General features: G+C 45.4%; 2 protein-coding genes across 4 annotated transcripts in view; both read right to left on the bottom strand.

The window, feature by feature from the left end:
* Window positions 1–397: 397 nt before the first annotated feature.
* On the bottom strand, window positions 398–4,772 carry LOC146189506 (peroxynitrite isomerase THAP4-like). The gene is made up of 4 exons (XM_084604300.1): window positions 4,505–4,772; window positions 4,140–4,307; window positions 3,658–3,793; window positions 398–3,548 (listed from the first exon to the last, which is right to left on the bottom strand). The coding sequence occupies exons 1-4, from the start codon at window positions 4,684–4,686 to the stop codon at window positions 3,507–3,509; spliced, it is 528 nt and encodes a 175-aa protein (XP_084460426.1). The 5' UTR covers window positions 4,687–4,772; the 3' UTR covers window positions 398–3,506.
* A 3,567-nt stretch (window positions 4,773–8,339) lies between these two features.
* Window positions 8,340–27,475, bottom strand: part of PICK1 (protein interacting with PRKCA 1) — a 34,313-nt gene continuing 15,177 nt past the window's right edge. For all 3 annotated transcript variants that reach the window (XM_084604304.1, XM_084604302.1, XM_084604301.1), the window contains 7 exons: window positions 26,903–26,992; window positions 25,120–25,236; window positions 23,765–23,898; window positions 21,468–21,560; window positions 19,194–19,389; window positions 17,448–17,759; window positions 8,340–12,189 (listed from right to left, as the gene is read on the bottom strand). In XM_084604304.1, coding sequence (XP_084460430.1) covers window positions 17,461–17,759; window positions 19,194–19,389; window positions 21,468–21,560; window positions 23,765–23,898; window positions 25,120–25,236; window positions 26,903–26,992 — 929 coding nt within the window. In that variant the 3' untranslated portion in view covers window positions 8,340–12,189; window positions 17,448–17,460. The remainder of the gene's footprint in view (window positions 12,190–17,447; window positions 17,760–19,193; window positions 19,390–21,467; window positions 21,561–23,764; window positions 23,899–25,119; window positions 25,237–26,902; window positions 26,993–27,475) is intronic.

Genomic DNA, 27,475 nt, shown 5'->3' on the forward strand with positions numbered 1-27,475 from the left:
ACCGTGATCCGCGATCCACCACCGTGACTCTACCGCGCAGGGGCTGATTGGTCCCGACGCGGCAGGTCTGTCTGCCGACATCCAGTATGTGGCGCCATCTATCGGCGTCAAGAGCGGTCTGGGCATGCGCAGTGGAATGCGCGGTGGCGGATCACGGTAAGCTAAAATCTCTATTAGAGAGATTTAGCATACCGTGATCCGCGATACGCTACCGTGATCCGCCACCGCGCGTTTCATTGCGCATGCTCAGATCACTTTCATGCCGATAGATGGCGCCACATACTTGATGTCGGCACATTGACCTGGCGCATCGGAACCAATCAGCTGTACGCCCCGCCCACGAGCGGTAGAGTGTCACGGTGGCGGATCGCGGATCACGGTATGCTAAATCTCTCTATTATTGCTCTATGGCGTTTCGATGCAATTCTTCTGACCGTCGCCACCGTCTGCGTGTTGTGTGCCACTTTTGCTCGCCACTGTATTTCTAAAAATTCACCTCGTTGTTAACTGGCTTCAACTACGTGGGATAGGTGAAAGCGTATTCGAAAGCTTGCTTGACAGGCAACCAACCACCCATCAAGAAATCCTGCCGCCACTACCAGAGCTGCAAGAAACGCAAGGTAAAAAAGCGAACAGATGAATGGGCAAAAGGAAGTAAAGAGAAAAGAGAAGAGGATCTGAGCTACAAATGCAACTGGTTTAAACCAGTCTGGACAATGCTATATGACATATGTAGCTATGTAAAAACTTTGTTTTTTTTTTCTCGAAACTCAGATTCCTTCCATTTCGCCTGGCGCGAACATTCATAACGTTTTTTTTCTCCGAAACAAATATTTTACTAAAACTTTGCGCACTTCCTCTTCATATATTGGGCTGTGCAATGAACCAGGAAAAATAAAATCTTTAAATAACTTTTATTACTATTGCCTTTTTGAAAACATTATTAAAAACCATTGTTTTTGGCAATTAGGTCATTAAGAAACTAACATTGATGAAATAGTAATTTTTTTTTTCATTGCACAGCTGACATCTCTACGCAATAACTTCAAAAGCAATTTCCGTTTCGGCGAGAGTTACGATTGCTGGCATGGGACGCAAACTTAGTACATTTCTGATAGTAAAGTTAAAAAATTTTTTCCAAGCGTTTCAACCCTCTGATTATAATACAAAACGACCATCCTCCATGCAGATCACTAATTTCTTCTTTGTGCTTGACATTGAAATTCTTTTTCTGATGAGTGGCCTCCCACCTTGTCTGCTTATAAGCGCGGAAATGGCGAAAGCCACACAGGACTGTTTTTACAAACTGCATCGTTATTGTCGTCCCTATTAGCATTATCATTATCGCTACCGCTACTATCATCATTATCATTGTTTGTATCGCCATTGTCATCGCTACTATTATCACCACGCTAGACAAGAATCACGATCGGTTTCTCGCGGTGCTTTATGGTTTGATTTGTGGGGTTTAACGTCCCAAAGCGACTCAGGCTATGAGAGCGCTTTATGATTTATTGATGTTGATGGGTCTATATAGTAAATGGAAAAGCTGAACGATCGACAGTCATGCTGCATCAAGGCGATCATAAAAGTTTTTGTTCCGAGGACAGTGTGCTCTGGTGCGGAGTGTATGCTGTCCAGTAATGGCCGCCTTGTCTACAACCCCATCTTGATACTTTTGTGGAGGGGGGGGGGGGGGGATTGCTGGGTTTTAGCGAGCTTGCATTATGCAGCCCGGTGGATTTGAGGCATAAGCTCTTTTAGCCTCTATTTCTCCGTGGTTTTAGTGGTTTGGCACTCGGCTGGGGACTGGTGGTATAGCGGTTCTATTCACGCTGGACAGATCTTTTCACGTGCGGATATTTTTTGCGAACATTTCCGCAGTCCACGAGCCTAGAAAGGATTTCGTCATAAAAAAAAAAACGGTTTAGAAGCTGCGCTCCGGTTTCATATATTTCTTGCAAAATTGGACACCGGGTTTCAGTCGACCACTTGTTCAGTCCCTACGAGGCATATCTCTACTCAGTGACCTGATGTACGAAGGTGGCACTGGCAGAGGCTCTTGAAGCGATCTTCATTACGCGAGATCGCCAGATAAAGCCAAGGTCACTGTATGTTTTCGATTACCTTCAAATGGCTTCTAGGTCAAGTTGGAACTTCAGCCATAACCACTTTGGGTAGCTATATGTTCCCACCGAAGGTCAAGGCCAATTGAGGTGGGCAGTAGCTTAACTCGTGGGCTGCTGCGTGGCGGGAAACATGATCGCTGACGTCAATCCCGAGTATGTATAGATGGGTTGCAGAAACCTAGAAGTCAGCTTCTCTGCAGAGCAAAAACCCCTTCACCATGGCGGCCAAAGACGGCTGCCTGCTGAGCAGTTGATTAAAAGTCCTTTCTCCAGTGGCCCTTATGAGGCTTCATATGTCCAGTCGTTGGCGGTAACACGAAATCGCAATGATACAACAGTGTCTTCTGCTAGATCTGACAGTGTGTGCTCACTGATGGCTGAAATATCCCAAGCTAGTCGTGTTGTGTACTTTAACAGGCGCGTGCTCATGTAAACAAGCCATCTGTCATGCGCTGCAGCGCTACTAAATATCTGCTCTAGAAGAGCATGGTGCGGGGTTTTACGCACTTTCCTTTTAGCTTTCGCTTGTGTTGTTGAATGCAGAGAAGAGTGCGCACCCAAAGTTACTTCCAAACCACTGCATGCAGATGACTAAACTCGATCTATAAATGAGCTTTCCCTCATTCGCTATTAACAAATGTACTATATTAGTGGTTTATTCAAAATCACTTCAATGATTTGAGCGCTGGGATTTCATGTCCGAAAGAAGCCCAGCCTATGCTCACACATTCAAGCTCGTACCCAGCCCAGGTCCAGAACTTTAAGCCCGAGCCCGTGCAGTGCTCTAGCCATAGCCCTCTGAAATAAAAGTTATTGCACCATTGGGTGCATGTATCTACCCTTGTAATGGGAGAACCACATGTTTTGTGTCTTCACACTCGGCGGCATTTCAGTTTCTAGCTAACTGCAGTCTATGATAGTCCTGCACATATTGTATTTTTTGAAGCTTGGCAGCATTGTACACTGTACTGCAAGTCGTGACGGTCAATAGTGCCAAGATTTCCTGGCGCTTTTTATGTCAACAAGAACAAATTTGAATATTCTAACTGCCGTTGTGTTATGCATACAAAACAGTGAAGCTAGGAACGGAAAGGAAAGTGCATGCTTGAACTTCATCAATGATAAAAGAAGCTTTTCCTCAACACAAAGTTCGATCAGCCTTTGAGTTCCAGGTTGAAGAACACTTAAAATCAAAGAAAAGACCTGAAAGGACACTACAGTGAAGGAATGAGGTGCATCCTCATCGCTGCAAAGTGCTTTAAAACCATCGAAGTACTACGGCTGTTTCCTATTCTGTTGCAGAATTCGGCATCGGTTACTCCGCGTTCTTTGGTGGACAATAGCAAATTGCGTTGCCATTTGATGTTGTGGACAGGATCAGGAAAAGCATCCAGCCTCCACGTCGGTCATCGTCCATTCCTGTAATTACATAAAATAGAAAAAAAAATCAACACGACAGTGAATTATGATAGCATTTTTTTTTATTTTCTGGCATGCAATATCAAGCTTTGGAGAAAGGGGTACATACATCGACGAATTTCTTTTGTGGTGCATATTCGTCACCGCCGCAAAGTGGAGAGTCGGCGGCAGATGCCGCCGAATCCGATAGGTGAAGGCCGTCTTCAACCAGATCATTATGACATTTCGTCTCTCTTTCCTTTTGCCTGCAAATATCATGAAAGTAGCTAACTACAAAAAAAATTATAAAAGGGATGACCACTGGGCTAACGAAGAGACGCTCCGCGCACCACCACTAACAAAATGTATTAACAAAAATGCGCCGCTCTGAAGGGGGCATAGATTTAATAGAGCAGCGTAGTAAATTGTTCAAGCGGCGTGCAGGTCCGGCGTCGTCACGGCAGGCGAACTGTATGTACAAAGCATTTGGGTTCATCTGGCCACGAACTGTCACTTTTCGGAACAAATCGCGGTTTCTCGGAACTAATATCAAACATCCAAGCCACAACAATCTATGCGCAACAATGAATCCAGAGACAAAAGTAAACATGCCTGTGATAGTGTACGGAAGAACCATTTGCACTTGCTCTGTTGTAGACTTCGGGGAAAATACTTGGATCGTAGGATGGGTGCGCTTCTTCCTTAGATTTTGCATTTCCCACAAAATGTCTGCTGCATATCTTGGATCTCGCCGAAGGCATCCAAGCCGTACCATCTTCGCTGCACAGAGGTAAACATAAAAACAAATGAGTAGCGCTATGCGCATGCAGTGAACGAAGATACGACGCTTTCATCCGACGTACTACGTGCAGCATAAAGACAGATGCCAAGAAACGTCCTTTTCATGCATTTAAAGACTTCAGCAAGTGCCTACTTCTACAGCACAATGTGGGTAAAAAAACGGAGCTGAAACTTACTTGACGCGACGAACAAGCCGAATCCAACGCTGTCGGCGCTCCGTCTCCCAATGCCGCGTTGGGAAGCCGTAAAATTTTGTTCCAGGCGAATTCGTGTATGTATTGCTGCAGCCTACAACACAGCAGTGTGTCCGGCTGTTTTTACGCACCATTTGTGATCGAGAAAGAGGCGCAGAGGCCATTCGCGACAACGCGCACAGCACGGCACTGACGGCACAGGGTCCCAAGCACACTACAGGTGTCAAAAGCTATAGTCAGACTGTTCCAGCCATCTCCATGCCTTCCCTACAGGGACGCGCTCAGTGCCACGAGTGGCGCGCATGTCGCGCGGGAATATTTTTGCAGATCCTCAATGCGCAAAAAGCAGAAATGCAATGCGGAAAAGGAGAGAGCGAAGCACAGAAACGCGCTGCTTAAACGCGTGATGATGTAGACTGAACGGCGATTTTGTGCGTTCGCAATCTTTGGCTTTTGTTCTATTTCTTCGGGTGGTTTGGCTGGGTGGCTGCTATTTGAAGCGATGCAGGGATGCTCAGAGTCATGAGTCTGCTTCTTCGCAGCGCGGCGCAAGGAATGTGCATTTGCTTTCTTCATATTCTAACGAAAACGTGCAAGAGTGCTGACCGCATGCGGGACCACAAATATAACGAGTGCCTGCGCATGAGTTATTTGCACACGCGCGCGCCTACACATTTTATAGTGGCGGAGAAGAAATAACTGTCAAGACTGAGAGCATATAGGTGGGCTGCAGGAACCTAGAAGTCAGCTTCTCTGCAGAGCAAAAACCCCTTCACTATGGCGGCCAAACCTGTTTTCGGAGCAGAAGTTGGGTGCTGCGCAGAATACTTCTATGTCCAGCCGGATGTCACGGACAAACCTGGCTTCGCTATTGAAAGCCTGGACTCGGTAGGGGCGGAGAAGGCGCTATAATGGCACTCACGAGGCACTCGCTTCGCGGAGGGGTTCTTAACCTCATAATTGCAGCAGCAAGCAGTGGGGTGCAGGATATGGACGTTATCATTATCGTCACAACAGACGTCTCCTGCACTGCACCCAAATTTTGCCCCCAAAACAGGTTAGGCCGCCATGGTGAAGGGGTTTTTGCTCTGCAGAGAAGCCGACTTCTAGGTTTCTGCTAACCACCTATATCTTCCAAGGGCGCATAAACGTTGATGTTTGGAATTAAGCTGTAAAATTATACAAGATGATACCTAGCTGCGCCACTCAGGCCAAATTTGCAGCCCATACCTCACTGCTCGGGAAAAAGAGAGAGATCGAGAAAGGAAGCAAGCGTGCATACTGCCCTGCTTTGCAGAGGGCGGCTATCTAAGCCTACACTGGTTTGAAACATTTCATCCTATCAGCATAGTCTGCTAGGGAGGAAAAAGAAGAAAAGCGTGCGTGCTTTTATGTGCTTTGCTCGCAGGACGGCTTCGTCTTCTCCACCTCAAAACCGTGCTTGGACTTGAGAGACATCTTGCAGCCAACCTCCCACTCGGGTATAATAAAAAAACAGACAGGGTACGCAGGAGTGACAATGACCATAGTCACTTTTGTGTCACGTGATTACGCGCCCAGAACCTACAATAATATCCTTCCGCATGTAGCGCCGGAGGGTGCCGAATTACAGTACATAGCCGAGGTCGGCAGAAACTCATTTCTTTGCCAAGAATTCTTAAAGATTGCATGTATTCATTTTAAATGCGTCTCTATACTCGAAGCAACGGCAGTGACTGCGAGTGATTGCACGCAAAAAAGAAAAAAGAAAAGCAAACGTATAGAGCAAGAACTAATTGCTCAGGAAGACCCAGCTACAACTGTAACTCAATCTCTAGTGCAAATTTAAGCACAAATCCGGAGGGTCAGAGCCTGGCAAACTAGGCCTGGTATATAGCGGCTCGCCAGCTCCAACGCGCACATATCCCGATGGGACGTCCTTCAAGTTCGCCAGCCAAGAGAGAGTGATAGAGCCTATGACTTACCAGTGACTGACCATGATCTCTTGTAGTGTTTTAGCACTAAAAAACCCTCAGAACGGGAAATCTTAGAATCAGAACTGGCTGGGTTCGAACCCGGCTGCGTTGCCTAGCCGAACGTCTTGGGCACTGAGCCACCATGTTTTGCTTTTGTTTTCTTTTTGTAAAATGAACCTTTATTTATATAGATATGTACAAGGATGATACTCTGCCATAGCCAGTGCACAGATGGTCGGCATATTTTAATGTTGCCAAAGAACCAGGAACAGAGAGTAAAATATGCATAAGAATTTAGAGGGGGAGATAAGGGGATAAGAAAAGTAAATGACTTGGTCATGTCGGCCTGCGATACGAGCAACAAAGAGGACAAGGGAGAAAGTCAAGGAAGAGGGGGGTGGAAACTCTGGGTGGGTTGCCACCATATGGTGCTGATCTCAGTGGCACCCGAACCGCTTGTAGTGTCGAGCCTTGGAAGAGACCACAGCGCTGCAACGACGCGACAACTCTTCGCGCAGGCAGTCGTCAGAGCCAGATGCCTCGAATACGCTCGCTGTCCACTGTTTCGTTCACAAGGCACCGCCACCCTGGTTGCTGGCCAGGCAAGCACTCCATCACATCCACATGCATACACCAGAGGGTATGCATGCAGTGCGAAGCACAGTTACTCAGATCCACTCCGCAAATTGAACTTCAAAGGCAAAAAATGCCAGTACAGCTCTGATGCAAACCATCAAACAGAAGCACTCCTGCACCAGTCCACCCGGACCACTCCCTCCCTATACTGGGCAGACGATCAAGGAACTCGATATGTACTTCACCGTCCATAAAAATACAGGATGCCATCCTAGCTATACGCAGAGCATGCAGAGGCACAGCTCCTGGAAAGATCATAATGGAGCTCCTCGCCGGCCTTCACGGGGCAGGCCCTACACGGCTCACGATTTATATTCAGAACTGTTGGTGCAAGCGCCGGCTGCAAGATGAGTGGAAGACTTCAGGGGTGCACTTCATCCAAAATATGTACCCGGACAAACCCATCAATATTAATATCCGCCTCCCTTTAACCCCCAATAACCCTTTCTTCGGGGCGAGTCTCCCTCTCGACCTCAAGGAGACGCTTGAAATTTAAAGTACCACTCTATTTTGGAAAATAGGAGCCACATCAATTGCAGCACTACACGTCACATGCTGCTGTCCCCTCACCTTTACTAATATCACTTTACTAAAACTCCGAGCCCAGCTAAATCAAGTATCCCATTTGTGATACGCCCTATACGTGGATGTCACCATCTTAACCACGGCCTACTCCACCGTGGAAATCAAGCACCGCACAGATTGATTTACAAGAATGCAGTTGTGTGTGTCGGGACTCCATCAATGCAACTGTCAGAAAAGAAAAGGAAATTGCTTTCCTCGATGATAATGGTATGAGCGTGCGATGAGTCTAATCTTATTTTTCCTTTTTGGAACACTTTTTTCTGTATATGCACTTCCGTGCTCCAAATAAAAATCAGTTGCAAGTTAGCACTTTGTCTGGTATCTCTCTGACGTTCGTCTTTTTTGTGCTTCAGGCTTCGCTAATATGAGCAAACTCTAAATATGCTTTGGTCAGTTCTTAGTCCCTTGAGAGAGACTTTTAACCGATAATTTCTCTTACAGCGTAAACTTCTTAAAAACAACACACTCCTAACTACAATGCACTTTTGGTTTATTCATATGCTCATCATAAGCGGCTTATACTATTCATGTGTTAGAAGCGAGAAATTGAATTAACTCATTAACGTCAACAACTAAGCAACAGTCACGCTTATACGTCTGCCAACCAGGTAAACTTACAACATAACGGCATACACTCAGAGTTGAAAATAACAAAGGTCAGTTTATTGTCCTCACCAATTCAGCTCATAATAAAACCATAAAACAATAACAGCATAAAAAAGACAAAAGAGTGGAATGGGTCCTGCACTAATAATAGTGCAAAAGTGCAATAAAAGGGCCACTTTTTTAACCTACAGCACCTACACTGGTGTAGCAAATCTCCTATACCTCCAATGGCTTTTTGCCGCACTAGTGTAGCTGGTGTAGGCTGGTGTAGGTTAACAAAAATGGCCCTAAAAACATCACTGGAAGCACATTTTACATACACTGCTAACATCTACATTTAAACTGCAGACACTTGAACAAAAAAAAGTGCATGAATGGACACTGGACAAGACTCCCATCACAAGAAGTTCCCCACAAGCCCCGAGAATGAGATTGTTCGAGAGACATGAAACCCAGGTTGCATACAAATGCACTCAAGCAAATAAAGCATAGAAGATGAAACTTATGGATAATGAGGGGCATTCAATGCTTCGCTAGAACAAGCACCGAAAGGTGGTATGATGGTGCATGGCAACACAGTACAAAATAGAGATAAGAAAGAAATGAAATTGATTCTCAAGAGATGACAAACAGTGCTAACTTTTTAGCCTTGCCTTAAAAGAGCCATACTGGACAAAACAAGCGCCTGCAGCCTTGTCCCAACTAGACTCTGGAAATTTTGATGCACACAACAGAGCAGTGCTCAGACATTTGGACACCAATGACAAACATTGCGAGAAAGCTGAGGTAGCTTAGTCCCAGAATACCCATTACACAAATGAGCACAAACTGATTTTACTCCCAAAATAAACACACTTGCATATTAAATGTACCACCGACACTAGTCTGGCATTTCAAAACATTTTATTTTCCCAAAGCATAAACTTTATCCAGCACAAAGTATGTGCCTTCCAAATTAGTGTTGTGTTGAGTTTTATGGCACATAGGCGACTCAGGCCATCATGCGCCAAGAGCAAGGTTCGAAATTAAACAGATTTTACAGTTGGTTTAAAAGCTTTGCTTCTCTAAGGAATAAAAAAAAAATGTGGGAAATATCAATGAGTGACTTTTCTCGATTAATAAGCTTGGGTGCCCCCATTATGAGAGTAAATATAGTAATAATCTGTTTAAGGGGACAAAAACTAACTGAAGTCAAGATAGGGCAATGCTACTTTCAGGCCACAAAAAAGACATGCTCAACTGCACCGACCATCACTTCCGCACAAAAAAAAATTGTGCAAAAACAATAGAATAGACATTACTTTGGCATCAAGCAACCACTCCTCACTAAACCAGCAATAACATTTTAGAAACAAAAGTTTACCCCTTCAACCTGAATCAATACTTCTTTAATATGTATCCCACAGGTTGAGCATACTTGTATCCACCTTTAGAACTAGCATTTATAAACGGCTAGTCGCAATCAGCCACAAGGTTAAAAAAAAAAAAGCCTTTTGTTTTCTGTATTATATATGTTTTGCTTTGTTTTTGCACATTCAACATGCACTTGGCCCTCACAAGGACTGCTGTCTCCAGACAACAAACAAGCAGTCATAAAATCAATAAAGTGACTAGCAAAGGCACGACTAGCATATTTGTAAACACTCGCAGGAAGAGATGAGGCACTCTTCAATGCACAGGATTCTCAAAACTGAGTAGATACGTTAGGGCAGACAATAACAATAATTGGTTCACAGGAAAGGAAATGCGCAGTATCTGCAGGATACAAATGCACAGGATACAAAAGAGAAGTGGTCAAACCCTTTTCTTACACCTTTCAGGCAGGAAGCTGAACACCAACGCAATGCAGGTGTCAGTGCTCAGCGACAACTTTTCTTAGTGACGAAAACAAAGGTAGAAAAGTTTAATTTGGTTTGTAGGGTTTAACGACCCAAAGCAGCGCAGGCTGAGAGAGACGCCGTAGTGGAGGGTTTCGGACATTTCAGCCACCTGGTGTTCTTTAACATGCACTGTCAGCGCGCAGCACACAGGTGCCACTCCGTTTCACCTCCATCAATAAGCTACCGGGATTAAATCCCGCATCCTTGGGCACAACAGTCGAGCTCCCGAAGCACCGCACCACCATGGCGGGGTAAAAGGTAAAGGTGCAGCCTCTGCAACCGTGTTACACTAAATAGTTCGATGACAAGACGACATCCTCACATACTGTTCACTACGCAGTTTCTGCCAGCCATAATGCCGTCACCATCAATGAACCAAATGCGCCTGAAAAACTCGCCATAAAATTAACTGTTATTCAAGGTCCTTCAAATTAAAAATGCACATTTCTGTTCGAAACTTGCCTTAAGCGTTAAAAATATATACTGTTTTAAAATAAAAGTAATAGCTTCAACAGGAGAACGTGTTTCGGTTCTGTAAACTTAGTTTACTTGCCAACACAAACTGTCCTTCAAATTAAATTGTCCTCAAAAGGCAGAGAAAAAAGGCTCTGCCTTGCAAGCATATTGACGATTTGTGTCAACCCAAACAAATATGCTAACGAGATATAGGCCAATAAAAATCCCCACTGATAATGAAAGACGCAGGGCTCGAGATAAATATCTTAAGGCTGGTCAGTGCAATAAAAGTGAGCGGCTAAAAAATATTCAAAGATGCAGTGCATAAGCTTCCCACGATGCCTCAATGACTAGAATGGTAAAAACAAACTTTGTGCAGGCCACAAAGATAATCAAGATTGCAATCGAATACAAGGCTGTGCACAGTACTAAATGCATTGCACAGCTCCCAATCTGCAGTTGGTAGCATCCCAATGATTAGAATATACAACTTAACACAAGTGTGGTATGGACTTCAAATCAGCACCACTGTCAATCTTGCAACATATTCAGTGATGGAAAGACCACAGAGGCAGCAGGATGGAAAGCTTCAAATTAAAAATATGTAAACAATAAACATTAAAAATTTGACCAGGAAGATGGTTACAATTGTTTTCATTTTCACATTTTAAAACAACCTGCCACTTGAAACCTGCAGTGAGTGGAATCACATACAAAACTGGCTCAAGGCCTTCACAACACGAATCTGTCGCTGTGAAACCGTTGTCTGTGTTGCACATGTGTAACACAAGCGGTGCAGTATGAGTGTGGATATGTCACACAAGAACTAAAGCCATGACAAAAGTAATTTCCATCAAGGGGAGCTGAAACTCTGTCAAGTATAACAAAGAAAATCCCTCAAAATCCAACAGCTGGCAACCCTGCCGCAAACCAACCCACGGAAAAGTTCAACCGCTCAAGTGAGGAGGGCGTTCGCCCGCGCTAAACTGCCTTTATGTATAATTCATGACACCCTACTGTTCTCTTGAATCTCTGACATGACCACAATACATAGAGACAGACCCTCCGATTACGCTAATGCACGTCCCTACCTTTTGTGCGGAGAATACAATGAAAATGAAGTAAGACGGGAACAGGCATAGAATAAGCAGCATACTACACCCTGTCAGCTTTATCTATAGCACGGTGAACTGCTGTGAACGTGAAGTCAAGTCAAGAACCCTTCTCGGAGCCGATGCACAAGAACGCCTTGCAAGTGTTTGCTTTAATGGCCGCGAGAATCACTCTCCTCTAGGCATGTGCAAGAAAAAAGAGGGGAGAGAAAAAAAAGGGGAAGAGGAACAGTTCTGACAAGCCGAGTTGGAGTGGCAGGAATCACAGCTGCAGCAACAACAATTTATGCAATGGCTCCCGGCACTGTGAGTGGTCCAGTCCAGGTGGTCGTGAAAAGCGGGTCACAAGAGTGGTTCTGACTAGTCCCAGGTCTGTATCTTGAAGTCAAATGACTCGAGACGAGGCAGCTGAACCTGGAGACTGAAGCCTTTAGAGCCTGCACAGGTTTCCAGACAAAGTGCAGGTTAGGTATATAAGGAGTCAGCGACCCAAGGCTGGACACTACCTATGAAAGATGCCACTGGGGTGGGCTGCGAATTAATTTCAACCACTTGTAGTAGCTACTGAGCCAAGAGCCATAGCTCTGGCAACAATGCACTCCCATGCTTGTCCGAGAATAATTTAATATGTTAAAGGTGCCATTCTCCAAGAATTGTGGCTTTGGTGTTGCCAGCGCTGTGAACAAAATGTCAAAATGTGGCAAAATGTGGCATGGCTTTTTCACTGTTATAATCAGTTACAATACAACTGTGAATATCTGTGAGGTACCAAGTAAAAAGTTAGAAATTAAGTAACGAGCAAAATGCATGAACTCGAACAAGCATTTGCAAGCGGTACCCATTAGCGCTGTTCCGTCACATCCTTAACACTTTCTTGCCAGAATCTATTTCCATCGATAGCCCACTATCGATGGCTTCACGATTCGAATTTTCCCACTTTCGAAGCGCTCCTTGGCAAGTGGTGTCATCCTATGGGAAATAGAGGAATCCTTCTTTCAGTTTTGATTTTGGTTAAATTTTTCCACCATGCCGCGTCCGTCTAGATGGTCTCCGGAGTCAGCTGATCAGCGCTCCTTGTTTACTTCATGATGTCGATGTTGCTCGCTCCTGCTGCGCGGAAGCAGCGCGGTTCTGCGGACGACGCATCGGAGAGCTCGTTTTTGGATGCGAACAGCAGCAGTGATGACTCGGAAGACAAATTCAGCTTTTCAGACTTCAGTACTGACTGCGAAACTACGTCAACCCGACCCGAAACATCGACAGCCAACATCGATAAGTTTCTCATTCGTTCCTCAAAGATTTCCGCTTTTGCTGCGCGCTTATCGGAAGAGATCACTGTTCTGAAGGTCGCAACTCTTACCTGCAAGGCGAAAACGTCTTTTGGATAGTATTACTTGCCGCCGGCAGCGCAGGGAGTTGTGTTTTCCTCTAGAGGACAGCCAGTGGTCGACCTCTACTATTGTTTTCTATCCTAACTCAGCGAATACTGTACACAGAAAGGTAGAATTTGTTGCAATGTTGGATTGGTCCCTGTTGTCAAAAATGTATCTTTTGAAAAATTTTTGTTTTATTTGTATCAAGAAACTTTGATGCTTTTGTGTATTTTTATTTACCTACAATTTTTTACTGATAGTTCTTTTTTTCATCAGTTAATCAATAAACATGTTGATTGCCACTTGTGTGATACCATTGTGAAGAGGAACTCCTCTACAATCTTATACTAGACACTCCTGTACCAAGCAAGTTTTGTTTAAAAAAAAAATGTTAATGACACCACCCAAAAACCACCCCTTTTCCCGCGGACAGGAAAGAGTTAAAGGCACAGCTCAAGCGTCTCCCCCATTTTTTTTTTTCTTGATACAGTTGAACCCCGTTATAAGAGGCACGGATGTAAGAGACAATCGGTTATAAGAGACACTCTTCACCCACTTGGTTGGTTGCCCTATCTCTCCCATTAATTGGACCTCTTTTGTAACAGACATCGGACATAGAAGACAATCAGTTATAAAGGACAAATTATCCTTGCATTCTGGTTAACAATCTCTCTTGTAGCAGACATTTTAACTTTCGATGCAGTGCCATCGGTCGCTAATCGCAGTTGCGCCCATTGTGGAAGCAAAGGGGGACGATAGAAGTGCGCAGTCACTATTTATTATAACTTCAGCAAAGCCAGAGTGAGTCGGTCAGCTATAAAATACAGACGAGATCCCCTGCAATCGGATTGCAACATAGGAAAGCACTTAAACTTACCACCAAGGGTACGAGTGCAACCGCGCATGTAGGCGTCTGCCCGAGGCAGCAGTACCGGGAGTGCGAGGTGGGCACTCTCGTTCGCACAACTCCCAATCAAGAATCACAGGTGTCGCGTCCGCAAGCCTGGCAAAGCACATAGCGGGTGCTATCTCTCGCGCTGCATTTCGTTAATGACCAATATACCTGCCAAACGCGAGCGAGGCGATCAGCTAGCGTATGGTGGCTGTAGCCACCATAGCGTCTTAGTTGGCGTGAACAAGCCATGAAAGCGAGGCAATCGCCAAGCCAAGCCCAGACAAGCAGCGCGAAAGCGGCCGCACACATGCTTTTTTAGACAGCAGCATCGCAGTTAGCATCAATGAAACTTTCCTGCTACTGCGCTTAACCCTAACTGCGCCGCCACGACGAGACGCTGCTTTTTAGGAACATCGTGAACTGGGCTTATCTGTCATTGTTACCGTTGTGCAACGTTCACCATCGCCACCTGGCTGCTTCGCTGTTACCACGTCCCCGGGCACCTACAGTTGAATCCCGCCACAACAAATACCGCCACAACGAAATTTCCGCGACAACGAATAATTTTTTATTCCCCGCGAGTATCCTATAAGAATTAATGGCCTAAATTTCTCTGCACAACGAACCATTTTTGCAGAGCGTTTCCGCTTCAACGAAATTTTCGCGTTCAAAATCGAAACCGAAACTAGTTTTATTGGCGAGAAGTCCAAGTCAAATCCAAAGCCACATTAAGCATGAAATCACGTGATTGCAGTTCCGCCATTTTGGCTTTGTGTCGTGGTCGCGTTGTTCACTCGCTGCCTTTCTCTTCGACAACGACGAGTTTTCATCCGCAGGACACGATGGCAACGCAAGTGAAAAAACGCAAAACTCTTTCCCTTGAGCAAAAAGCTCAAATAATCGCCCAAGCAGAAAGCGGAAGGAAGAAAGCGGCAATTGCTGAAGACTTCGGAATTCCTGCAAGTTCGCTGTCAACGATTCTAGGCAATAAGGACAGCGTGAGAATGGCACTTGCTTCAGGCACATCCTCGAAGCACAAAAAGGTGACGCGGCCCCTCCATGAAGATTTGGACAAAGCAGTGCATGCGTGGTTTGTGGAAGCACGAGCCAGCAACGTCCCCCTGTCCGGAAGCATCGTCCAGCAGAAAGCCTTGAACTATGCATGCCTACTTGGCATTGATGATTTTAAAGCCAGCATTGGCTGGCTAAACCGTTTCAAGGCCCGCCATAACATCGTTGGAAAAGTGTTGTGCGACGAGTCAATGTCAGCAGACGTGGACGGAGCAGCTGCTTGGAAGGCGAGTAACATGGCCGGAATTTTAAGCAACTTCGCGCCTGCAGACATTTACAACGCCGACGAGACCGGGCTATTCTACGAGATGTTGCCGGCTAGGACGCTCGACTTCAAGGGGCAGCGCTGTCACGGCGGCAAACACAGCAAAAAACGCATCACAGTGCTGCTTTGCACAAACATGGATGGCTCGGACAAGCGTCCGCCGTTAGTCATAGGCAAAAGTGCCAAGCCGCGCTGTTTTAAGGGAACTCGTAGCCTACCTGTGCAGTACAAGGCGAACAACAAGTCATGGATGACCCGCGCTATTTTCACCGAGTGGATGATGGCATTCGACCGCGACATGAAGCGGCAGGGCCGTAAAGTTTGCTTGCTTTTGGACAATTGTTCAGCGCATCACTCCGACGAAGTCAAGCTCACTAACACGGAGCTGAGGTTTTTCCCTCCCAATTGCACGTCTCCTTTGCTGCTGCTTGGGCAATTCTTTCTGCGTTTCACGTCAAATTTTTGCGATAACGAAGTTCCGCGAGAACGAATTTTTTTTCGTGCACCGTGAATTTCGTTATAGCGGGATTCAACTGTAGTCAGCATGGCGGACTGCTCAGTCAAGCGCCGTACTAGCCTTACGGTCGCGAAAAAGTTGGACATCATAGCGGATCTCAACTGCAGGATGAAGCAAGCAGACGTCGCCAGGAAGTTTGGGCTGTCATGCAAGACGATCAGCGGAATCTGGACTCAGCGAGAAAAGATCATCAAAGAAGCACCCACTGGGGCAAGCAAGTCCAAGCTGCGTAAGTCGTCCCATCCCATACTAGAAGAAGCGCTTCTTCTCTGGATTCAAGACGCACGGAGCAAAAACATTCCACTCAGCGGGCCTTTAATTCAAGCCAGAGCCAGGCAGCTTGCGTTCGGTCTTGGCATTGAGTTTGAAGCCAGTCAAGGATGGTTTGACAGATTCAAGAGTCCTCATAGTATCAGCTACAAAGCTATTTGCGGTCAAAGCAATGCTGCTGACGAAAACACCGTAAGGCAATGGAAGAATGAGACGTTGCCGTCTTTATTAAGTGGATGGAAGGCTTGTGATGTGTACAGTCTTGACGAGTCGGGAATATTTTTCAAAATGCTCCCCGGCAAAACATTTGCCTTCGCAAACCAAAACTGCAGCGGAGGCAAAAAATCCAAAGAGCGCCTTACAGCTATGTTCTGCACTAACATGGACGGAACTGAGAAAAAAAGAATTTTGGTTATTGGCAAAGCTAAAAACCCAAGATGCTTAAAAAACTACTCCTTCAATGTGAAGTACACAGCTAATAAGGCTGCATGGATGACGGCAGACATTTTCAATAAATGGCTGACAAGCTTTGATGAGAAGATGGCGAGAAAAAACAGGAACATCTTGATGTTTTTGGACAGCTGTTCGGCACATATGAAACCCCCGCCGTTGAAAGCTGTTCAGCTCAGCTATTTCCCTCCAGCTCTTGGCCTTGTCACGAAGCTGGAAGAAGCTGTGCTAAAAAACACTGTAAATGCAGCCATGAAACAGAGCAAGATTGAGAACTATTTCACCCGCAAAGCAGTGTGAGAAAGTTCTGGTGGAAGGAATGTGGATTGTATCCAGTGTATGGCTGTCGACCTAGCAGGTCATAATATGAATCAAAATGATAATAAACTTTTTGCAACAGGCTATACCAGTCTTTTGTGCTTCTTTTAGTAATAAGGTACCTACTTTGAAATAAGGGCTGATCAGAGAATAAAAGAATGGTACCCTGCTTATAAGAGACCTCTCATATAAGAGACAAAAACTGCTCTCCCGTACATGTCTCTTATAAAGGAGTTCAACTGTACTGACTCTTATCAAAAGTGATACCGACCTATTTGAAGAAACATAATATGCCTTTTCCTCTAGTCACCATCTCCACACAGTACCTCATGGTATAATTTGAGCCAAACTACAAATATCACTTCTTTTTTTTTTTCTCACTGTTCTCTGAGACCAAGCCAAAATGACATCAAAGAAAAACATGGTCAAAGCAAAAAACTTGGGAGATTCTGTTTCTTGTTATTTTTGTTTCCCCCTAAATTTTGGGGGGCCCAAGGTCAAAAAGAACCGGCAAAATGTACTAGAGTTTTCCACACCTCCTCAATGTCCTCACTCGTTGAGCAGCAAGGACTTTTCGATGGCCGCAGCAGCGGCAGTCGCACTGGCGTTGTCGCCATCAGCCACGCCGGAGGCACCACCTGCCGTGAGCAGTTCGTCGTCATCCTCGTCGTCTTCCTCTTCCTCATCCTGGTAGGGGCTGACGGAGGGGTCCGGGTAGTGGAAGGTGGAGCGCGACAGGTCCACCTCGATGGGGAAGATGCAGCTTCCCTTCATCACCCCGTGGCAGTCGCTGTGGTACTGGGACAGCGCCGACACGAGGCGCTGCAGCTGGAACACGATATCCTGAACTGCATGCAGAAAGGATTTTAACAGCGAGCCGTTAATGGCGCCTGTCTCGGTTATGCGGTGTAAGCAGCGTAATACGAAAGGACAAACCGGGAGCAAAGGCGAGCAGTGCCACATTCAGTCCCGCAAAAAGCTGCCACCAAATCTCGCATGACACAGGAACGCGTTTTTGGTGCAGAGAGAGAGAGGAGACAAGCTTTCAACGCTGACCCTCCAACCATTGGTGGTACGTCAAGGACATGATTGCCATCTCTGCAGGCCACACCAACTCACGATAGATATCGCATTCACAAAAAGATGTTTTCCTTTTCTCACACTACGCCAGTATAAGAATGCATGCCGCATTAAATTTGGAACCAAAGTAAATTTTTCTCCCAAAACAAGACAGCTAGACGACCTCCACCACCAGACTCGCAAATTGTTCAATGACCTTGGACGTGCGAGCATGGTTAAAGTAAAGCATGTCGACAAACAAGGAAAGCAGACACTGGACACTGAGAAAGAGAAGGAAGTGAAAGAGTAGAACAGGGAAAAGCAAGCATGCGACTTCTAGCAGTAGAGGCTAATATAGCAGTGAGGGGAAAATAGCACAATATAGCACATTGGGGAAAATGCCCAAAAACCTTCCCCGCTCTCATTCTTGTTCACCAATTCGCCATGGCCCTGCCATTTAAGCCTTGCTGGTAGGCTCAATAGATAAAGTGACTACCCTGAATCGGCGACAGTCCTGGGTCTGAACCCTAGGCCAGGATGAATTCTACTTCAACTATGAAGCTTCCGTAAAAGCCACATAGCTACACTTAGTACCCATTTGGCTGTGCTAGGTGGAAGCTAACGAGTAATCACTCCCTTATAATGAAATCGAACTGCTGAAAACGAGAGTCCTCAACACTTAAGTTCCTCCCAAGTAATGATTGCAACTGGAGCCAATAAATAACGGATGGGGGTCGGCTCACACGAAACACAGCAGCCTCAAAGACGACACTCACTCCAGCTGTAGAGACTGAGCACGCTCTCGTATGCTTTCTCCTAACCCTCATCTACTGAATGCGCAAGCTTTGCGTGCAGTTTCACCCCAAATGAGACAGGGGTTGAGACGGGAGCATTTTTTTTAAGGCCTTTAGTGTACGGATGCACAATGCTGCATTATTCAAAATGTGAAAAGATGTTCGGCTTTGGTGGGAAAAAAGACAGTTCAAACAACCTATGAATTCTTCTCTTACTCCTCGACCAGAGTTGAAAACGTCTCAGGACAGTTCTCATTCATAAAAATGTTATTTCAAATTAAAGAAATGCGCTTCTTGCCCTTACGTAAAAAAGGAGCAATGACAGTAAGCCAAATACAAGTAACCTGTTGTGCCTTCCATTACTGAAGCAACTTAAACACTGTGAAACTGTGCCACATACAACGCAGAGCGAGAGAGAGCGGTGCTCACCGTGTTTCTGGTCGAGCAGCTCGAGCTTGACGAGCACGTCCGAGCGAAGCTTGGCGAAGCGCACGCGAGCGTCCTGCCGGCAACGCAGGATGAGGCGGTACTCGTAGTTGCCCGTCTCCACCCGGTACAGGGGCTCCTGTAGGGCCTGGTAGGCGTACTCTTCATCGTCCATCTCCTTGACCTTCAAGCAGTACGACTGCAACACGCCCAGGGGTCATCTCAAAGGGCATTCTACTCCCGTGCCTTTTTCTTTTTTCACAACTAAGAACCATTGGGCTTTGCACATACCTGCCACTGACATGTCAGCGTAAACTGTACCAGTATGGTACTTACTGTCCAGAAACTGCACACCTGCTATGAATTAGTTCCAACCCCTTGGAGCTCTTCAACGTGCACTGACATTGCAGAGCGCATGAGCGTTTCTTTGGCATCTTAGTGCCACAGAGATGAGACTTCATGGCCAGCAGCCAAATGCCACAGAGACTGAGCCCTTGAGGCGAAGCAAGCTGCACCACCTGGGATATCGTTCCAGTCTTAGAACGCCAAGCCATAATGTACCTTCTATCTAATGTCCACTAAGCGATTCTTCCATTTTATTCTTGTTCTTTGCGAACGGTCACTGCCGTGCACAGCTGCCTTTTCCTCTGTGTGACCCCTAGCTGCTTTTGATTGCTTGTTTGCCCGCACAGTGCAGTGCAGCCACTTATAACGATACCAGATATAGCGATATATCGCTATATAACGATCAAAATCTTGAGATTTATCATTTTTCCCATTGCCCCTATGTAAAACTAACCAGATATAGCAATCGATTATCGGTGGTACATCGGATACAATGATTGCTTTACCGCCACCCGGTAGGTGTTTACCACGAAAATTTGATTGAATATTGAATAAAAGATAAATTTTAAGGCAATGACATGAAAACTCAACATATACGGCGAAAAAGGAAAAAAATGAGCACTATCATGCAAACGCAGCCGCGCAAAGCGTGCTGCTGTGGCCGTATTGCCATCCCTATAGCTGATTCTGCGTCCGTGGAAAATGGCGGCAACCACATTGACAGACGGCGCGATAGCTCACGAGATAAAACAGCAGATTCATCGGGATTTTTGGCAGGGTTTCAAGGTTGGAAGCCTAGCGAAAAAAAAAAAACTGACGTTCGCACTCTACAATTTTAACGATCATAAGGCTGGATATATCCTTCAGTTCATCCAGTTGCTAATCGGTTTCGTGCACGCAAAAAGGACTGCCGCCGCCGTACACGCTACTGGAAGCAATGCTCACAGCGATTGTCAAGCTTCAGCTGCTGCTCAAACAAGCACGAATTTCCAACTTCTTTAATTATGCTTAGTTATTTTATGGCTATTGACGTATACTTTAATAAAATGTTTAGTGCTCTTTACGATGATTAGAGTTTTAGTTGCGTGTTCTTTCTTTGAAATGATCTATAGCACACTGCTGCAGCTTTTGTGGTAATTTTTTACTCAATTTTTTTCTCTCATTCGGTTTCAACAGCCGAACAGCGGTTCTGATGCGATAAACAACTCAAGGTCACGTGAGACATATGAAAACTGCAATCTGGTCGCTTCTTGCACCATTTAATTTTCACACTATTACAGAAGCCTACTCAAGGACTAAAATCACAAAAAAATATTCAACAAAGAGCAATTTGTATCACAGTTTTTGCAATCTTCGCACAGCCTGCTACATTACAGCCATCATTTGCCCATTGAATCCGAAACCAAACAAAATCTACTCCTTTAACTGAAATTGGGAAATATTTAAACAGACGCATGTCCTAAGTTGACTTTGCTATGCACGTTCGGCAAGAAGCGATGGAAGCTAATATAAATGTGATTCCTCGGCACTTTGTGGTAGAGAACTTGCCGAGGTGAAAATCGGCCCACTCAGACAGAGCAGTCATCGAACAGTTCTATATAAAGCTCGAACCTGCAACCACCCGAACCAGCCAGAGACTACCTGTGCAGCCTTTTCTCTGTTGCCCGATAAAGCTGTTTTCATTTGTCCATTCATGTTTTGGCAGCCCCTGTACTAATCTCAACGTCTTGCACTGAAGCATCTTCCTTTGCGAAGTTTCAAAATCTGTCGATTACGGCAAAGGAGTTGGCAAAGTCTCGCAGAGCAAGAACTAGCAAAACCTTTAGTGAAAATGTCAATGACCAAAAAATGCCTTTCAGCACCTCCAAGAATACCTTCTTTAACTATTTAGGACAAAAGGACAAAAGAAGCACAAGCGAGGCTCTTACTGACCAGATATTCAAACTTGGCGTCTGCATACTTCTTGATGGTCAATTTGGTGTCGGGTACAGCCTTGTTCAGGTATGTGTTCAGGTCACTCAGCATCTGCACCGTTATCAGATGGGTTGACGTAAGGAACAGGCAATGCATCGAACATTGTCCCATGATTAAATAAGCCCAATGCTAAGCCAGTAACAGAATCAGGCTCATGTTTACATCTACTCTCAACTACGGGAAAGGTAATTTTTTTAGACAAGGCAAAGGCACCTCATTACCAGCTGGAGTAAATGCTGCATTATTTCCCGCTGTTGGTAATGCGATGCCTCTCCCTTGCATTAATCGGTGCCTTTTTGTTCCAGCAAGAGAGCTGATAGTCAGCACTCATCCTGCTGTTTCTGCATATGTTTGCTGTCCTAGGTATTTTACATGTTGCTCAAGGTTTCGCTACTCGGGAGTTTTCTCCTTGTCCTATGCAGAGAAACAAGGCAAGCGAAGTCGACATGCTGCAAACAAAGCTTCATTCACGTTTTGCAGCGAAACAAGCAAACAGAGGAACCAACAGCTGGAGTATACTTTCAACTGCCTGCCTCTCACGACGACGGTGGTGCAGAATGGTGCGTAAGCAGTATCACTTGGACAGCTTCAGAGCTTTGGGACCTTAAACTAAAGAGTTGTTCAAAGTAGCAGTTATTTTTGTTTCCCACTCACTAAACCTAGCAAGTTTCCGAGTGGTTTCAAGCAAGAAAGCTATGCAGCATATCATTTACCTGAACCATTCAATGAAACGAGTAAAAGCATGCATGGTAAACAACACGTGTTAGTCAAGCAACAGTGGCATTAAAGGACTATAGGCACCTAATTTTTGGGTTCGTGTTTTATCATTTGTAATGATGCCTAGGACATATTAATGTACATGGATCCCCACGTCACATTCGCTTACAACCGCTGAATAATTTTTAATCAAATTTCTTTTGACATCTGTTTCGGTATCGGTTTCAACAGCCGAACGATGGCTGTGACGTCACAGTCAAGTCCAGGTCATCACGCAAGGGACGAAAATACAGAGATATAATCATTGCTGCATCATTTGAATTCACTACAACGATAAAGCCAGCCTGCCTCAAGAACAGGAATCACTACAAGTGAAGAATGAGCGATTAAATCGCTGTTTTTTCATGCCACGCATCAAGACATGATTGTGACGTCACAGCCATCTCTCGGATAATGAAACCGAAACTGATGAGAAAATTCAGTTATAAATTATTTAGCGGTCGTAGGCGAAAACTGCGTGCAGATTGATATACAGGAATGACTTACGCATTATTAACAAGAAGAAAAATGCCACCAAAATTTAGTGTCTATAGTCCTTTAACAGAGCTGAAATAAGAACAGGGGTCTATTATTTACTTGTTGCCGCTAGACACCGAATGGGGTGTTCCTTTAGGTTAGTCGGTTCATCAGTTTGTCATTTTCCTGGTCCCACAATTTGTAATGCTAACCACGTTCTGGACATTTGGGCTCTTCTAACCAATCCCAAAGTGGCACTGGCACAAGCATGGTCACCGGCAGTGACCGAAAAAGCAGCTGCGTGATGAGTTTTAATGTTCGTGGTTGACTTTCACGTGAAAGACAAGGCACATGACCTTGCAGGAACTGTGCGCTCATCATGCACTGTTTGTGAATTGCCATGTAGAACCCATTCACATGAGAGGCATGGCTTGTGAGCAGGTTCCACTGCTACTCTATTTAACTATGAATGAAACTTGCAAAGGCCAATCTAACTCTGAAGGCCTTCTGTGTTGATGTTCTCAAAAAACTTGCGTGCAGTAAGCCCTTTATGGAATGCCAAAAATATTGCCACCAGGCACAGTTTTAATTTCAAAAGCAGATGATGACCACCCAGGTGTTTACCAAATAAAATTGGTATCTGGCAACTTCCGGGACAGTTATTTGAATTTCGGATAATTTAGACACTTTTCCCAGCCCCTCGACATCCGATTTAACGAGAGGTACTGTACCACACGCGAACCTTAACTAAAACTATCCATTTTATAGTAAGAATGAAACCATTCTTTGACCACCTAGTTTTGACTCTGAGCTTAAACCTTGCTGACAGGTGGTGAGTAGGGTCTGGAGGTCACTGCCTCTGTTGGTCTCCAATCCGCAGATTACTATCTTGGCATGACAATGACTCCCCAGCTCTCACTATTCACGTAGATTATTTTAAGCAGCAGATCCCGCCACTGCCACACTTGGGAACGCCGACTGCTTAACACGATCCACACAATGCAACCCGTACTGGCACTCACGGGTCGCACGGTCTTCAGCAGCTTGATGCCATACTTCTCGATGCTGCGATGAGCTTCGCCAAAGCGGGTGAAGGCCTCGCTGGCCCTCGGCTGTGGCTCGCGGACTCCGATCTCCGCAAAGACGTCGCCAAATACTGCGACAGATAAGAACAGCAAAGGCTTTTCATGCAATCCGCCAAAAGGGAAAGAGCAAAACAAACAAAGAAGGCAACAGCAATGCCTCGCCATGCAATGTACAGCAATACCAAGGGAAAGTGCATCTCGAGAGATGACAGCATCGCGGAAAGGAATAATTTTTTTGTGCTCCACAAGTTCTTAAAGCAAAATACAAAAATGCATCCCTGTACAGACCCTACTCCATTCCACCCATGATGTACTGTATTTTTTCGATTCTGACGCTGACATTTCTTCCGAAAAAAATCGCTTAAAAATCACTCACACTAGGATCGAGAACGGAAATAAGCCTATGCCAGCAAAGCAATTTTCTCTTTCCCTCAATGAAAATTACATGTATGCTATAATTGAGAGCACTACAGAACCAAGTGAATATAGCACTACTGTCATGGCTAAAGTCGTAGACGTTCAGCCGATGCAAAGAGCACACAGCAGTGTGTTCCTTCAGGGAATGCCCGGCCCTCCGAGGAACCTCCTGATGGAAGTGACTCGAAAACATGCAGGAAGTGGGTACAAAATCACTGAAAAAGCCATCACAGCAATGACTTGTCCTACATTTTGCAAAATGAAAACCGATCTACAAACCCCTCAAGTGGGGCCACAGAACGAAAACAAGCAACTTGTAGAAAATTATGAAATGATGGCTACCGAATCTACCATTGCACAGCCAAAGACTGGTTGTTCCACGGTGGCGAAACACATCATCAGAGGCATTGAAAATAATTGAAACTTATCGCTGCCGTCAACCTTGTCAATATCTGTTTTGGCTAATCTGTCGCTGCTTCCCCTCAGTGGACTTTAATCTGCCCTTTAACATGCTGAAATTGTGGTTCCAGATCCACTAAGGTTGCTGTGGATAGCTCTAATGCTTCAGCTACGAAAAATACTCTATTGCACCTTGGGTGAAGCTTCATACTCTACATTTCGGTTGCAACATACTGCTGCAATTATCCGAAATAGTCCGAAATGTTTTACCGCTTTACCTTCCGCAATGATTCGACGTCTTACCGCTTTACCTTATGGAAAGTGCCTTATGCTCAGTGTAGATATACTCTCAACTGTATAACTCAAAGCTCATGCAGTGTTCAGCAGCAATAAACACACAAACTTTAAGCAGCTTGCCACCCACAACTCTTCATCGCACTGTGGTGGAACTGCGCATGCATCGAGAGTACGCTCACTGCGATAGACGTGGCACATCTCGAAGAAGGCCTTGAGCATGTGGTGTGTGTGCTCCATGAGGCCCTTGTAGATCTGCTCGTTCCTTGACAGCTCCTCCAGCTTCTTCACCAGGCTGTCTGTAGGGGAGGATGAGGAAGGGGATGGAGAGGGGATGTGCAAACAAGTTTCGACACGCAAAGCAAAACATTTTTGGTTCAGAATAATAGAGTGAATGTGCATCCTGCATCTATAGCCATCACTATGCATTTCTGCCGCTTTTCCCTTTTGTGCAAGCACTCTACCCAGCATACCCTTCCTCCTCCTCATGATGCATCAGAGGGTGCAAATTGTAATTGGCTCTTGTACGCTTGGACAATAATGCTTTCCTTGCGTTATTCTTTCTTGCATTTGCCATTGGGCCCATACTATACTGTAGCGTTTCTCCAATAGAAATCTATGGAACTCCTGAAATTTGCAAAGCAACTTTCGGGGGTCCACGAAAACCCACGGCCAATCAAGAAAAGAAACGTCACGCAATAGCTCTGGCCTGGATAGACACAGTTTTGCAGGGTTAAAAGCACGGAAGGTCAAAGCCCACTTTAGCTTCTCAAGGCGAATGAAGAAATGCGAGAGGTGTGCGGGAACAGAGAGCGCATGGGATACAGAGGGAGAGAGACAGTATATGGTGTTTGTTGATGCTGCCATCAGTCAAACTTGAGCTCTGGCTACATTGCTGGATGGGGCTGCAATGTAAAGCATATCAGGTATCCAACGAACGAATGATGCGTGTTAGGTAGAGTCGAATCCTTTCTAACGGTATGCATACTGGCGCCAACATATCGCCTCTTTCCAACCTCGTCTCTGCAGGGCGGGGAGCGCTGGCTTAAAAGTGCACATTTCTTTTAGGCTAGTTAAGCATTGATTCAATCAAAATTCCATAACCTGCTCCCGGAACTGCAGCAGCAGTCCGCACAAGATTGCCGCAAAAGATCTCCCCCTCGCCTCAATCGTCCAGAAGCCCCCAATGACTTCCACTGGTCCACAAGGGTTCCCAGACACATCCATGGTCCAGAACCACCACTGTACTGGCATCCTGTTACTCTATACCTCTGTACCTAGCATTAAACAACAAAACACAGCCTGCATCTGCCCTTATCACAAACAGTACCAGTAAAAGAAAAATAATGCACAATGTTACAAATGAATGACAAGAATGACTGAGACTCCCCCCCCCCCCCCCCCCTCATCTCTAGCCATGCTGGCTGGTGTAGTGCGGCCAGGTGTCTTCAACTTTGGCTCCGCACAGCCCCCCGTGCTCTGTGCAATTCTCTTTTAGTCCCAGAAGCACGCTGACCCATGCGAGCCTCAAACTTCCACCTTTCCTTCTGCCATTTTTGTTTGGAACGCAAACCACTCTGTATCTTCTTGCTGCAGGATGTTTCAACACACTACTGCCAGCAACCGTTGACTGCAGTGTTTGCATGCTAGCATATGCAGCAAGTACCAACTTCACTCATGCAATCTGTGTCTATGCCAAGCTTTACTGCATACGACTGCCATATGTGAAAACAAATGAACGAGCAAAATACAGCAGGTAATTTTTTTATTATTAGAAGATAACCAACAGTTGCATAGGGGAACAATCTGTATTACAAGAGAAGGCAAGTGCAGCAGGGTGCCGCAGAAGTTAGGAAGACAGATAATGTTAGGAAGTGATGGACAGGATTAAGTGGAGAGGTATGGGAGATGCCTTTGCCCTGCAGTGAGTTCAGACAGGTTAATGATGATGAAAACTACACCCACCATTGCAGAGGATGGCACGACTCAGTCCGAGGGCATCCGCCGTGGTGGAACTCATGTTCTCCACAATGCGGTGCTTGGCCTTCTTCAGCACTGCAGGCGCAAAATAACAAGCACCACTCTCCCTTCAGACGGATACTTTCAGGCACAATTTCAGTTATACAGTTGCAACATCAATAACAGCATTTATCCTGAACAAGCAGTCTTTTGTTCAATCATTTTCACTCCAAGCAGCGTATGTTCAGGTTCACATATCTTGAAATTACTTTTAGGTCCAAAGGTATTTGCATTAAAAAGTAAATCACCCATTGGTACCCCCTACCAGTCACCACTTGTAAGTGCAATAACTGTCTTAGACAGTCACACTTCTCGAAGAAAGCAACCAGTTGCGGGGCGGCACAGTCTATCCTGCCTGAAACCGGATATGCCGAACTAAACAACCAAAGAATCTCCTTGAAAATTCAAATTAAAGGTATTATCCATACCACTAACGCTAGTGCCCAAGAAGCTACCCCTTACCACAATATTCAAATAACTGATCAAACTGCACCAAGTCGGATTGGAAGCACTGTTGTG

Source organism: Amblyomma maculatum, chromosome 5 (genome assembly GCF_055883805.1).
Source record: "Amblyomma maculatum isolate TAMU_Amacu chromosome 5, ASM5588380v1, whole genome shotgun sequence".
In the NCBI taxonomy this organism is placed as follows: Eukaryota; Metazoa; Arthropoda; class Arachnida; order Ixodida; family Ixodidae; genus Amblyomma; species Amblyomma maculatum.

Coding starts and splice junctions, on each gene's coding strand:
- LOC146189506 (XM_084604300.1), bottom strand. CDS start 4,686: ATGGCCTCTGCGCCTCTTTCTCGATCACAAATGGTGCGTAAAAACAGC. Junction 4,308..4,504: donor CGGCTTGTTCGTCGCGTCAA/GTAAGTTTCAGC, acceptor ACCTCTGTGCAG/CGAAGATGGTACGGCTTGGA. Junction 3,794..4,139: donor TCTTCCGTACACTATCACAG/GCATGTTTACTT, acceptor TGATATTTGCAG/GCAAAAGGAAAGAGAGACGA.